This window comes from Trachypithecus francoisi, unplaced genomic scaffold, assembly GCF_009764315.1.
Source record: "Trachypithecus francoisi isolate TF-2019V2 unplaced genomic scaffold, Tfra_2.0 Lachesis_group13, whole genome shotgun sequence".
In the NCBI taxonomy this organism is placed as follows: Eukaryota; Metazoa; Chordata; class Mammalia; order Primates; family Cercopithecidae; genus Trachypithecus; species Trachypithecus francoisi.
Genome location: NW_022681458.1, coordinates 4,255,760 through 4,270,599, shown reverse-complemented (window position 1 = coordinate 4,270,599; position 14,840 = coordinate 4,255,760). Strand labels below are relative to the sequence as shown.

The 14,840-nt window shown below is 44.6% G+C and overlaps 1 protein-coding gene across 50 annotated transcripts in view; it reads left to right on the top strand.

The window, feature by feature from the left end:
- Positions 1-14,840, top strand: part of LRRFIP1 (LRR binding FLII interacting protein 1) — a 167,290-nt gene that overhangs the window by 102,103 nt on the left and 50,347 nt on the right. For 18 of the 50 annotated variants that reach the window (XM_033229758.1, XM_033229759.1, XM_033229733.1 and 15 more), the window contains 5 exons: positions 4,146-4,205; positions 6,067-6,129; positions 8,273-8,350; positions 9,708-9,752; positions 11,168-11,233. The exons of 12 other annotated variants lie outside the window; for them this stretch is intronic. In XM_033229758.1, the coding sequence (XP_033085649.1) occupies positions 4,146-4,205; positions 6,067-6,129; positions 8,273-8,350; positions 9,708-9,752; positions 11,168-11,233 (312 nt within the window). The remainder of the gene's footprint in view (positions 1-4,145; positions 4,206-6,066; positions 6,130-8,272; positions 8,351-9,707; positions 9,753-11,167; positions 11,234-14,840) is intronic. 20 more of the 50 variants (XM_033229765.1, XM_033229724.1, XM_033229722.1 and 17 more) reach the window with 8 other exon arrangements.

The window sequence follows — 14,840 nt, the reverse complement described above, 5'->3', positions numbered from 1 at the left end:
TATCCATTCAAATTAAATGTACAATCTGACTTTTTTGCCAGGAAGTATTCTTTGAGAAAGCTCCTACTTCCAGTAACAAAAACTAAGGCCTTAGACTTAAACTCAGAATTACTTCTTCTTATATGTATCTGACAGTTTCTGTGCCTTATGCTTTCTAAAAGTCTGTCAGTGTCATACTTCCAGGAAGAAAAAGTTCTCCCCCGAAAGCGCAGCTCCGCATTAAAGTGATTTGATGCTAAAGTCATTATAGCGTATTATGTACTATTTCACCTGAAGGACTTTACCTAGAAGCATTTTGTGCTTCCTTTGTTCCAGTGCATTTCAAAATTATTTAGTAAATTCCTGTTTTAAAAATGTATTTTCGGCCAGGTGCGGTGGCTCATGCCTGTAATCCCAGCACTTTGGGAGGCCGAGGTGGGCAGATCACAAGGTTAGGAGATCGAGACCATCCTGGCTAACACTGTGAAACCCCGTCTCTACTAAAAATACAAAAAAAATTAGCTAGGCATGGTGGCGGGCGCCTGTACTCCCAGCTGCTCAGGAGGCTGAGTCAGGAGAATGGCATGAACCCGGGAGGCGGAGCTTGCAGTGAGCCAAGATTGTGCCACTGCACTCTAGGCAAGACTCCTTCTCAAAAAATATATATATATTTTTTTGTGTTTGCAATTATAATGAATAAATTGTAGCATACATCTGCATAGCATATTTGGTGCCGTGAGCCTCCTGTGGGGCGGCTATTCTGCTCTTAACAGATGTAGGCTGGAGTGAGTAGCTTGGGGGTCAGGACAGGGGAAAGCACAAAGACAGGTCATTAGATTCAGAAAGTGCTCTTCACAGAGTATCTGTTACTTAACTACAGAGCACTTCAAGTCACTCTGGCAGGTGAGAGCATTTCTGTGACACTGTACCTCCAGCAACTCTCCTGTTCTTTAAGGAATTCAATGTATTAGCAACATAAATCTAGATTATTACTCTTTTTATGTTAAATTCAAAGTAAATTTGATTTAAGAGCTAACCCCCAGTGGGATAAATGTATGTGTTAGCAATGGTCAGGAACACGTTTTGGATTTCTTTTTCGGTGTTCTTTGTAAGAATTCAATAGAATGCATCAGGGATCGAACTCAAGAGTTTTGACGTTGCCTTCCTTGTTTATTTTCCATCTCTAATGCCCTTTACATGTGCTCTGTCTTTTGACTCATGTAGAAAAGACATCTAACATTATTAATCCAAAAAGTTGGCAGGGGACTTTTGCATGGTCCCATGGGAAGGTCACAGACGCTTTGATAACACTGCGTGGTAGTCATTAGCATTCATGCTAGTCACAAGTTACCGTTTTCATAGGACATGTACCCTTGTATCTTATTTACCCTGTATTAGAAAATATTAACTTATGGATGTCCTCTTTATGTTGTTCTCTCTTATGGCAGTGTTTCTGGAGAGCTTGTTAGAATGCATGTTCCTGAGCCCTTTCTCTAAGTATCCTGATTCCCTAGGCAGGGGCCCTTGCTTGTGAGAAGCATGCCAGGTGACCAGGAAGCAGGTGGTCTGCAGACTCCCCTCTGAGACTCAGTCTTAGAGCATGGAACCAGCAAAGTGAATAAGCTTATGTACCACTTAAAGCCATACAGTACAATAGAGCAAAGCTTGTTGAACATCAGAGACCCAACTTAAGATGAAGTTAATATGCTGCCTGTGGACTTTTTGTTGTAATATTGTTCAGTTAACTGTCAATGCCCCTTGCCCTTTTACGCCACCTAAAAATAGCCCCACCCATCTAAATACAGCGCAAAAAACACCATCCAAGAGGAGCAAGTTAGCAGTGTTCTTTAAGAAGGTCAAAGTTCTTCTCCCTGTAGAGATACAGTTAACAAGATCCTATAGATTTGGGAGTACATTCAAGGAATATAGCCCAGGAATAGATTCCTTATGATAGAATTCCATTACCACAGACCTGGTCGTGGAAACTGCTTTGCAGGGTTTCCTGCAAAGTAACAGTTTTTCCCGGGTTTTCGTGGAATCCTGTAAGTGGAAAGGTGACAAATGAGAGGATACTGTCATGCTTCCGGCTTGCCCACCTTCTGCTCCATCGCTGCAAGCTGAGCTGGAGAACTGCAGTGCAAAGGACAGAGTTCCTCTGCAGCGTTGTGTGTTTCATAAGCAGCAGTGGAGAGCCAGAGGCCTTGCTTATGTCATACATTTCCTCATTTATTAGTAAAGTCAAAGTCATCTAAAATCGATTAACGTTAGCCTTCATTGTTATATTAATTTCTTCTGGAATCTAGTTTCTGAAGAGATAACAAGGGATTGAGATCTACAATTTGCAAGTCCTTGACATGCATTTTCATGTCAAATAATCTTGTTGCTGAAGACATGAGAGGAAATTAGTCTGAGTAAAACTCTTGCCCACCTCCAAAGAGTTTTACTATTAAATTTATTTCAGAAATGTTGTAATGTCACTCACAGAGTTCTCAAATTTAATGTGGAAGGATTTCTACACTTCTTTTGTTTCAAAACTTCAAATTGATTTCTTGATTTGTTTGGAGTTATAGCAAAGATAAATATGTAGTTTGATAGTCAAAGTTTCATGAATCTGGATTTATAATCTGTTTGGAAATTCAATTTTTTTTTCTACTTTAATGTCATGGCTGCAAAACATGTGCTGTGCAGCACCCATCCCCTGAATAAGGAGCCACATTCAGCACCTCCCACGTACCCGGGCCCCTTCCATGTATATTCAGGTATCTGCCCAGTCAGCACATGCTTCATGAGAGCACTGTTCTAGGTGCTTGAGATACTCATTTTCATCTCGTTTAATCCTCACGATGGCTTTGTAATGTATTTATTATTATGCATATTTTCACAGCTGAGAAAGCGGATGTTCGAGTGGATTAAATAATTACTTAAGGTCACATGACAGAACTTCTGTCTGGAATTTGGACTCATGCCCAGAACCTGATGGTGTCTCCTTCCATTTTTACCAGTTGTGTAGACTGCTCCTCCTTTTTCTGTCCTGAGAGCTGGTTTTGTCTCTGATGTTTGACAGTTCTTATTTTGAATCGGCAGAAATTTCCTTATAGATGAATTAAGGGACATTTAGAAAGCCCTTGCTTTGACTTAAGGGAACCTGGGCTGGAAACTGAGAAGAGAGGGATGATAGGCATCCACTTAATAGAATCGTTCTCCTTTATTCTGGAGGACACATTATGAAAGTATTAAATATGTGTTCAGATTTCATTTTGAAAAATAAAGTGGGAGGGCTGGATGAATGAAAAACTAGTATAGAGGCTATGCCCCACGATGAACTTTTGCATTTCACTATAGATTGACTAGAAATGATTTCTGAGGCTGGGTGCGGTGGCTCACGCCTGTAATCCCAGCACTTTGGGAGGCCAAGGCGGGCAGATTATGAGGTGAGGAGTTCGAGACCAGCGTGACCAATATGATGAAACCACTTCTCTACTAAAAATACAAAAATTAGCCGAGCGTGGTAACGCACACCTGTAATGCCAGCTACTCAGGAGGCTGAGGCAGGAGAATCGCTTGAACCAGGGAGGCGGAGATTGCAGTAAGCCAAGATCGTGCTACTGCACTCCAGCCTGGGCGACAGAGTGAGAGTCCATCTCAAAAAAAAAAAAAAGAAATGATTTCTGAATCTTCTGAATTATGGCCCATAGCATCACAATGTGCCATAATTTTCGAAGACCCTCCCTGAACCAGGAACTGAAAACTCATTGACTCAGACCAAATCACTGCCCATCGGCCTGGCATGTGGCGTCTTGCTAGCAGAATGTCCACAGCGCCACCATAAAACCAGAAACAGAGCCTGACAAGGAAACGGCCATGCCAAGCCCAAATGTTCCACCTCGCGGAGGGACTTGGTGCTACTTTAAGACTAAGAGTGACATGCGACAGGAAGCCTGCTGACTTCGTTAGCTTGACTGCTGTTCTCTCCTGAGCTGTGGGGGAGTGGACGGGGGCAGGGATGCAGTGTGGAAGCTGCTAGGACTTGTACAGTCCTGGGCTGGTCATTCACCCCTCCACCAAGTAAGCTCACCTCATGCCTGGCTGGCTCGCCCCTGCTGATTTGTGCCTGTGAGTTCATTTGTGTACTGATGCCAGTTTTTCTCTCTTCTTCGTTGAAACAGACAAATGGTTATGATGGAGAATTGTATGGATCACAGTCCCTGAATAGAAGAGCTGGCAGGGTTAGTATAGTAAATTTGCATGGCTCAAAATTCAAATAGGTTGTTTCAAAGCTTCTAGAACTAAAAACTAATTGCTAAATTTAAATTTAGCTTCTTTGCTGTTTTTAAATGTTAAAATGGGTCTGTCTGTTTTTTCCTAGCACATGATGGAATGAAAGATACTGTTTTTCAACTAGCAAGCATTCTGAGAATGTTAGCCCTCCAACATTCTGATTGTTAGTATAAGGGGTAGATATTGATAAGAACCTCAAGTTTAAAAAGATCTGAAATTAAAGATTAGCTCTTTCATTACTGTATTCCCCTGGGTATATGTATATAATATGTGTATTAAGTGTATTCAGCTTTCAAAGATATTAAATCCAACATTTTTGCAGTCTCCACATCTGTCACTTGTGATTTTAATGTTTGCCTTAAAGGCATGTGTACAAGAACCTGTGTTTTTCTGGAGAGGAAAAGGAGAAGAAAACAATGCAGATGCTTGGAAGGCTCCCAGTTAAGGGGTGGGAGGCAGGAAGAGCTGGTGGAAGGAAAGGGTGATGCTCTAGGGGGAGAGAGAGGGAGTGGTGCCAGTGGCAGGGGCATTAGGGAGGCCGGACAGAGGTGGGGAGGGCTTTGGATTATCAAGGACAGGAGGTCATTGGGGATTTTAAAAGGTTGCACTGGATACATTTCATTTCCATCAAGCTCCACAATATCCCACAGGTCCATTCCATGTTAAATGGTCTAAAAATTTCCTGTTCTTATGCTTCATTTTTTTCTTTTAGTAATACTCCTGTGTAAAATAATATTTCTTTTCATTTATCTTAATTATGTTTTATTAAGATATCATGTATACACTTAAATTATACTTTTGGGCTTCAAATGAGTGACCCCACCCTTACCTCCTTCCCTCTCCCCGACCAAACCAGTCTTTAGCTTTCTGAAACCAGCTGATCAAGTTGTTTTTATTTTATCATTCCTATTTACCTATTTGGCATTGCATGCCCTTTAATATTTATTTATTTTTTGAGACAGAGTCTTGCTCTGTCACCCAGGCTGGAGTGCAATGGTGTGATCTCAACTCACTGCAATCTCTGCCTCCCGGGTTCAAGCGATTCTCCTGCCTCATCCTCCCGAGTAGCTTGGATTACAGACACCCACTACCACGCCCAGCTAATTTTTTTGTATTTTTTAGTAGAGACCGGGTTTCACCCTGCTGGCCAGGCTGGTCTCGAACTCCGGACCTCAGGTGATCACCCACCTCGGCCTCCCAAAGTGCTGGGATAACAGGCGTGAGCCACTGCACCGAGCTGGATGTGACATTTTTAAAATGTATACTCAAGACATGTAAAGACAGCCTGCAGGACATTTTCCCTGTGTGGATAAGGGCTCTCCAGTGGACGGGTGGCAGCAGCCCGTCATACTCCACCCACCTTTCTGGCACCGCAGGGCTGCGCTATAGCCCGCAGGTGGGCTGAGCTGAAGAAAGATGGAAAATTTTGCAATAAATGGAATTTTAGTTACCTAAGGAGATAAGTAACAAGGATAATTCAGACTAAGAGTTTACTGACAACACAGTGTGAAACTCAGTAATCACGAATTGTGCTAGAAGATGTGAGATTGCGAAAAGCAGTACTGGATACACCCCTGGCGTCACCGAGACATAAACACTGAAATAGAAAATACAGCTTCGAATCTCTAGTTGTTCAGAATCTCTGCTGTGCTGTTTGTGCCTCGTGTCTTTAGATAAACTAGCATTCCTGGGCTCCTGGGATTGGCTCGGTTGTGCTGTTTCATGTTTGCCTTTTGAATGGGACAGGGGCGCTTTGGAGTCATAAGGAAGTGCTTGTCACTTAAACATGTTTTCTTTTTTGGTGCTTAGAATTCCAGCTACAGCAGTGACAGCAGATTCTCTACTTTGTCATCATCCAGGGAGGAGAAGTTGGTTGGTTTCCATTTAAATCTTTCACATCTTCCCTTCAGAAACCGCAGGTTTTGTAGCATGCAATCTTGTGTGTGTGGATTCAGCTCTACTTTTCTCTTTCGGTGTCTGTTTGACAGATTTTTGTTTGGGTAGCTGTGTTATTGACGTGAAAAGCAGTAGTTAACATGAGCTCCTTCATTCAGATGCACTGCAGTGTGCTGCGTTTGACCACGCCAGCTCGAATGTGAATTGTGGCGTTCAGCTGGCTGCAATGAAAGGACGTGTTTTTGTGTATATTTTCTAATTAGAATTAATCAAAAGAAAAAAAATAGGAAGAATGCTCTTGAATTCTTGAGTTTCTGAAAACAGAACTACTTTGAAGAGTACATGCAAACTTTTTGGTGGTTTCTTGGGCATGGACTCGACTTGGAAGGAAAATCCAGAGTCTCATCCAAATCCACATGTTTACACAACAGAGTTCCTTCCCATTCTCTACAAACATGCATCGATCTTGATAAACATAATTTCTACATTGTTTAAGAACCCTAAAATTGCTAAGGCTTGTTGGTGTTTGTTTAAGTTCAGATTTACTCAGTAAATTGGGACTAGTTTAGGTAGGAAAATCGAGCAGGCCTGGCATCATCTCAAAGATAAGCGGGGGAGGTGGGTGCTCTCCAGGCACTGACATCTAGAACAGAAGCCACTGGCACCGGAGACCTGTACAGTAGTGAACAGATGAGTAAATAGAATGAGAGGGAGACACTGGTTTTGCCAGGAAATGTCGCAACAAAGCATGTGAACTGAACCTTAAGAAATAGGAAGAGCCTAGTGTGGTGGCTCACGCCTGTAATCCCAGCACTTAGGGAGGCCCAGGCGGGCAGACCATGAGGTCAGGAGATCGAGACCATCCTGGCTAATACAGTGAAACCCCAGCTCTACTAAAGATACAAAAAATTAGCTGGGCATGGTGGCACGTGCCTGTAGTCCCAATTACTCAGGAGGCTGAGGCAGGAGAATCGCTTGAACCCAGGAAGCAGAGGTTGCAGTGAGCCGAGATTGCACTACTGCACTCCAGCCTGGGCAACAGAGCTAGTCTCCATCTCAAACAAACAAACAAACAAATAAATAAGATAGATAGATAGATAGATGATTGATTGATTGATAGATAGATAGATAGATAGATAGATAGATAGATCAAATGAAAAGAATAGGAACTAACCAGGTAGAGCCTAGAGGGGAAGCTCTTCAAGGTGAGTAGCCATTTGAGCAGAGCTGAGGCTGTGCAGAATGGTGAGAACCCAGGAGAGGCGCCACGTGGCTGAGCCCAGGGTGCTGTTGGGGCCATTCTATGGACCTGGTGACCGCAGGAGCAGCTCCCCCGCTGAAATCAGACTTAATGACTAAGTGCTCTCTGCAACAGCAAAATCTGCCCTTGAATTAAGAAAATGCCCAAAGCCTTTTTCAAGGCACTTAGTCATTAAGAAAACTTTATTTCCAACTCATTTTTGATAAGCTGAGTTACTTGCTCTAAAATAGAGATGGTGATAAATATCTCATCCTTGGATATGAACGTTTCACCGAAGTTCAGCCTGCATCTGACTCACTTCAATCCATTTAAGAGAAATAACCCACATCCAAAGGGTTAAACATCGGAATGAGAGCCGCCGCATTCAAACAGGGCCACGTCAGAACCCGCCCTGAGCCCTGGGTGCCCATCACTGGCTGCCTGAGGGCTCTTGGGTTCACCCGCCCCAGCCGCCCTCGGAACCTTTCTGGGAAGTGTGCTCTGTAGACATCTATTCCTGCCCAGTGGGTGGTACATTTAATTTTATTTAAATATGACAATGGAAAGGTATCAGCATAGAATGTAGTATTGATGACTCTTCCTAACATCAATTAAAATTTATTTCAGTATTTAATATGAATTAAATCTTGTTTTCTGTGTGTAAACTCAGAAGTCCTAATTTGGCCCAATCTCCTAGTTTTGTCAGTTGCCTGGCCCAGCTGTCTTTATTCCCTTCCGACCCTCATTCTCTCCCTCCCCCGTGAGTGCATGCCCGTTCCTGTTTTGGTCGTGTAAGGTCGCTGGACTGATGTACCTTTGCAATGCCGTGAGGGTGTGAGCCTCTCTCCCCTCTCTGCTGCCCATTTGCTCTGATTACAGGGACTCTCCGGCTCCAGCCTTGGGCTTCCCGGTGGTGGCTTGGCTCCCACACCCCTCTCTGCCCCAAATGGAAACTGGGTCTGTCTCCTTTTGACATCACTTTGTCGCTCCTTCCCTTTCCTTCTGTGCATCACTGTAATTGCTGATTACATTTAGTGGATACTTCAGCCTCCTCTACACAAAGTCACAAGAGCACAGCTTAGCAACTGTTTTAATTGGCTTGACTAGTTTGCTAAGACTTTTGTCAATCTTTTAGAAAAATGCTTGTCAGATAGAGAAAAGGAGACTTAAGGAAAAGGAGGGTTTTATTAAATGGCGTATTTTCAAAAACTCGAGTCCAAAAAATTGGTCTCTTGGGTCTCTCCTCCTTTTCCAGCAATTGTTCCCCATTTGGGGTTTCATTTGTTTTTTTTTTTTTTAAATATTTTTTCTCTTGTAAATGTGTCCAGGAAGCAATTTGGAAGGTTTTTGTGCATAATCTGCCTCCTTGGTCTCTGAGAAGTGGACAGAACAGTGTTATTTCTTTGGCTCGGTCTCCCCTCTGTTTCCTGTTTTTACAAGGTGGGGTTTAGGTCCGGCCGTGAGGTCCTTGGCCTGTTAGCTACAGGTGTTGAGTCTTATTCTAATCCAAGGAAGTTGGTGTCAGGGATGAAAGTACACATCTTATTTGGAGGCTGAACTGTCCTCTCCCTTGCACGTCGACCAGAGCTGCTGAGTGATCACCACCTGGCTGTGCACCTTGCCTGACTTGCTCACTGTGCCCTGGAAATGAGTCTGGATTCTGTCCTGTGGCACAGTCTCTGGACACTGGGAGCTGCCTTTGTGTCCCAGCCTGTCCCCTCACCAGCACTGCCTCCCCCTGACATGTGTGCTAGGCAGGATTCTCCTTTGACAGGGATAGACTGCGGCCCCTCTGGGGGTGCCTCCCACACCGGCTGAGGCAGCCTTGCAGCGACTCCCTTTGTGTCTTGAAGACGGTCACTGGGCCCCTCGCATAGAAATAAAGACTTTCCCTGCCCCTGTCTTCACATGTGGACATCTGCGTACTGAATCCTGCCAAGTGTGTCGTTAACCTTGGATTTGAGCTGTGGGTTTTGTTGCTGTCAGTGTGTTGACCTTGTCACCATTCTGTCTCATCCCCTGACTCTTTCTTCCAGGAATGCCTGAAATGACTAGAAATGATCTTGTTTTTAAAGATGCTGGGAAATTTACTGTTTCAAAGTTAAAGATCATCTCATTTATCTTTCTTGTAAATTTTGGATTTGCATCTATCAAATCTACAGAAAACACAGCGCCTTGATCGGTTTGTTTCCATCTAACCACTGTCCAGCAGTTGGCTGTGGTGAATGCTGAAACTGTCATGATGACCTTTCGCTGTCATTTGTTGCTGTTTTTTCAAGGCTTTTAAAACCTGCCATTTGCTTTCATCCTCCAGCCCTCCTGTCTGTACAGCGCTGCCCGGCCTTCAGGAAGTTACCGGGTGCGTGTGCCCGCCCTGCTTCTCCGCACCCACTCCCGCTGTGCATGCACCGCCCCCACCAAGCCCAGAGCTGTGGATGTGCCTGTTTCCAGCCCCCTGGGGGAAGTCGCACCTTCACGTGGAGTTTACATGTGCCTGTGGGGAATGTCTGTCCCCTTTGGCCGGATCTGGGTTTTCTCTCCCCCGACTGCAGCTGCCACACTGCTCCGTCTCCAGGAAGCCTTGTGTTTGCTGGGATTGTTAGGAATGGAACAACAGCAATGTTTACTTCACCTGTTGGCAGAAAGAATGGTGGCTTTTTAGTGCTTTGGTAACTTGGACAGATACTAATCCATGTTACTCTATTACTTTGGAAATTTCCAGTTTTAAATATAAATACTTAATGCTATGCAAAAAATGTAAATAAATACTCAAAGTACCTATATTGTCTTAATAGCTTTTTTTTTTTTTTTGAGACAGAGTCTCCCTCTGTCACCCAGGCTAGAGTGCAATGGCATGATCTAGGCTCAGTGCAACCTCCGCCTCCCGGGTTCAAGTGAGTCTCCTGCCTCAGCCTCCCAGGTAACTGGGATTACAGGCACGTGCCACCACGCCCGGTTAATTTTTGTATTTTTAGTAGAGATGGGTTTAACCATGTTGGCCAGGCTGGTCTCAAACTCCCACCTCAGTTGATCTGCCTGCCTCGGCCTCCCAAAGTGCTAGGATTACAAGTGTGAGCCACCGTACCCAGCCATTAATAACTTTCTGAATTTTCATCAGATTGCATACTTATGTGTTAGATATATTAATAAATGACGGAGCAAACTAGTATGTCCTCAGGGGAAAGTAGGGAAATTAAAGTTCCTTTACACCCGGCACAGTTTGACATCACCATTTGTGGCAGTGTCAGCTCCTGTTTACCCACGTTGATTAATTAAGTAGCATTTTCCAGTTAACCAATTTTTCTTCTACTTAGCAACTTTTAAAGGGTTATAAAATATTTAACATTAAAACTGTAATTAACATTATTTGATATTTTATCCCAAAGTCACTTCACATAAAAGTAATTCTCTAAGCATTAAGTATGAGAATGCCATGACAGCATTCAGGATGTGAGAATTATCTGCTCATTTTAACCCGGATTAACAAGTTTTTACTTAGGCCTGGGATGTTTTTCAAAATAATAGATTTAAATGGTCTGTTGGAGATTAAATTGCACGCTGCTGGACAGCAACTAAAACCTGTCTCTCCTGGTTTCCTTGTCGCACTCTGCAACCCTTTGAAGAGCTGGAAAGGTGGTTCTGGGCCTCCCCTGCATGCTTTTCAGGTCATGCTTCTGGCACGTGTCAGTTTTTCACAGCTTACGTTTTCAGTACTTTCTGGGCACTCTTGGAGAAAGGAAGAGTGCCCATCCTGACAGTCTCTTTTGGTCGCAGGCGTCTGTGTTGGATGAAGGCAGCTTCGGTGGGGCCCGACGGGGCAGCATCAGTGGCTCCCGTGCTGTAAGGCGCTTTCGGTGATACCGCCTTTCCCCCCTGCCTGCTGCATGACCTGGGGATGCTTGCTGGGCAGGGGAGTGACTGGCCGTCCTCAGGAGGAAGCACCGAGTCACTGGGCTCACCACCCCCTTCCGTTATAATGAAGGTCACGAATAATGTGAATCAGGAAACCTCTGGTTGTTGGTTTCATGTCATCACTCATTAGGGAGACTCACTTGCACTGAGTTTCATCTGCTGTCTTTGCAGCACGCCAGCAGTACTAACAGGTCGTGAAATCATCTTAAATTAATACAAACAGAAAAAGGGCAATTTGGCAGGCCACACGTCATTTTCGTCTCTGAATAGTTGAGGAAGAGGAACAAATTTTAAAAGTTGGACTGTTATGCATATTTCATTCCCTGTTTTTATTTTGTTGTCTCTCTACCTCTTTCTTCGATTTGAAATGATAGGCTCAGCCATGAGAGTAAAAATGTAGTAGGTGCACAATAAACATTTGTGAATGAATGAATGAGAGAAGCAACAAGGTAGGAAAATGAGATGGAATCCGTGGAAGTGGGGAGACGAATTTGCGTGTCCCAGGGACCCGTGGAAATGGAGCCTTCAGTGCTAATCGGTGCTCCCTGGCGGTGGATGCGCCTGTATTCAGAGACTCCTCCCCAGTCCTATAAAAATGGCTTCAAGCTTCCAGGAAATAGAATGATTTACTAAGAAATACTTGAAATGCTTTTATAATTTTGCTTTTGAAGTTAATCAGCTACTTACTTGGCTAAATCCAGTTTTATGACTTACTGTGCCATTTGGTCCAGCCACATGAATATTCATGAATTCTTCCGATGTAAGCCAGTCTAACCTACAGTTTTCTTTAAAATGTAATTTATGAATCTTAAATCCAGTAGTTGACATAGCATTCGTTTTTGTCAACAACTAGTTACACATTTATCAATTTTTATATTGCATAAGTTGTTCAGTATTTTGCAGCTCACTATACAACATATGTTTCCCAGTTGGTAAACATTTTCATAGGCCGTTAGAAAGCTCATAAACCATGCGTGAAGAATGAAATAGCCCTGCCCATGATGTGATGGATAAAGCACAACTAAATGATTCTCTTTTATCAGAAAAGAGGGAGCGTACTAATTCAAGAGAAATTTCCCCCAAGCACCAGGTGGTTTTCTGGCATCCTCAGTGGGGACTCTACGATCTGGCAGGACAGAGGGCTCCTGATGCTCTCTAGACGCTACTGTGTCACCAGCCCTAATGAGTCGTCAGCCCTAGTGAGTCCTTGGCCCTTCTTGCTCTTTGGCGAGCAGTGATTTCTGTGCTTTTAGCCCCCACAAGAATTGCCTGGGAGTGAGGGCCTTAGAGAGTTAAGAAAACAAAAGGTCATCTTGTCCTGGCAGCACAACTGCCTAAAATAGCTCTGCTGTGGGTAGCAAATTAGCATCGTGAGGAAGAGGGAAGGGATGAGGAAGTTCCTGACCTCCCAACCTCTCCCATCTTTTCCCCGGAACCCTCACAGTTCCCCTCCAAGTGGATACTCCATTCCTTATGTTTACAGGAGGGCCTTGGGAGAGAGCCACCGCTGCTCTCAGTTCAGCATGTAGGGAGGCTGTGGCCCAGGATGGTGTCCAGAGTGGTCCCAGTGCCCAGGCCTGAGGTCCCAGCCCCAAGCGGTCATGACCTCAGGGTCCAGGCTGCCCCCAGGCCTGCACAGACAGCCCTGGTCCTGCTGTGGAGGACTCGCCCTGCCCCTGGAGGACCAGGAATTGCCCCCGTGCAGCTCCTGAGTATGAAGTGACTCTCTTCAGTATTGTGACAAAGCTGGGATATAGTCATCACCAGCGGCATCATCTGATCCAGGAGCCGAGGAAGTTGTTTTTGGCAGAAAGTGGAAACAGAGGAAGCCCAACATGTACCCCTTCCTAGTCCTCAGCTCCTCCGCGTGACCCACATCCTTACTTCCATGTCACTTCCTAGTCCTCAGCTCCTCCGTGTGGCCCACGTCCTTACTTCCATGTCACTTCCTAGTCCTCAGCTCCTCCGCGTGACCCACGTCCTTACTTCCATGTCACTTCCTAGTCCTCAGCTCCTCCGCGTGACCCACGTCCTTACTTCCATGTCACTTCCTAGTCCTCAGCTCCTCCGTGTGGCCCACGTCCTTACTTCCATGTCACTTCCTAGTCCTCAGCTCCTCCACGTGACCCACGTCCTTACTTCCATGTCACTTCCTAGTCCTCAGCTCCTCCATGTGACCCACGTCCTTACTTCCATGTCACTTCCTAGTCCTCAGCTCCTCTGCGTAACCCACATCCTTACTTCCATGTCACAGATGACGGGCTAAGCATCTTCCACAGCCACGTGGCCAAGAAGAGATGGAACTGTGATTCAGACTTAAAGCTTTCTGACTTACATTAGCTGCATGGTAGCCACGTAACTCCTAAACATAAGATGCACGTGGACCATGGCGATAACAGACTTTTACTTTGTTCTTTTCTGCATGATGAGGTCAAGTTGGAAGGTTTGAGAACTGCTTTTGCTTAGGGAAGCGTGGGTGGGCAGTAAGCTGTACTCACAACAGTTCACTGTGTCTTCGCACCATAAACCAGGGCATGAATGACAGAATGGTGAGGGATTTGCTGCAGGATGAAGGAAGTTTTCCTCTCATATCAGAAAACCCTCAGGCAAAATTCTTCTGCTTTAAAGTGCTGACATTAAGTGTTTTCCTTTATTTTCAACAAGAAAGCCAAAAAGTGAGTCTAGGAATACTGGCGATTTTCTTGAATGTCTTGAATATGGCATCAATGCTGTACATGTGGTGTGAACACAGCAGTATTATCTGTGTATCTTAAGCAACATCTTGCACCTAAGTGTAAATATATAGTAAACATGTATCAAATAAAATAGAGGTGGATGGGTCTGGGGAACTTGCCCATCTTGACCACAGCCCTGTACAACATTTAATGCTTTCAATTGACATTTGATGGTTATTTTAGTCTACAGTTGAAATCATTCGTTCATTCAACAAGTATTTCTTGAGTTTGCCAGGCCTCATCTGGTCACCAGCCCTGGTGAGGAAACAAACTAAAAGATGATATTTGAGATGAGATCGTGGGCACCCCTGAAGATCTGGGCTTCCTTACAGTTCGCAGGCAGGGCACTCCCTGCAGGTCCCCAGCAGAGCCTGTGAGGCCAGCAGAGGGGTCTGTGCCCGGCACAGTGCAGGGTGTCCAGGGGCTGGAGTGGAGGGACTTCAGCAGTGGCAGGGCTCCTGTAGGGCGCTGCACAGGTCTCTCTTGACGGTCTCCTCAGGACATGTCAGGACCTAAATAGTGTTCAAATCCTGCCCCCACCCCTCCATACCTTGCTCAAGAAAAATATGAGAATGTTTATAAGAACGTGAAAATGTATCTAAGACGAGCAGATGACTAGAAATCAAAGTTACAAGGGCGTGGCTTCCAGATAATGGAGTTGCTGTCATTTTCCTTCACCAGAAGTGAGAAAGTTCAGATAAATGGATAGACAGATATGTGCATAGCAACCACCCAGGTAGAAAGTAATCTGGCAACTTAAAAAGCCATACATAATTTTGTATTAACCCTAAATCTCATTT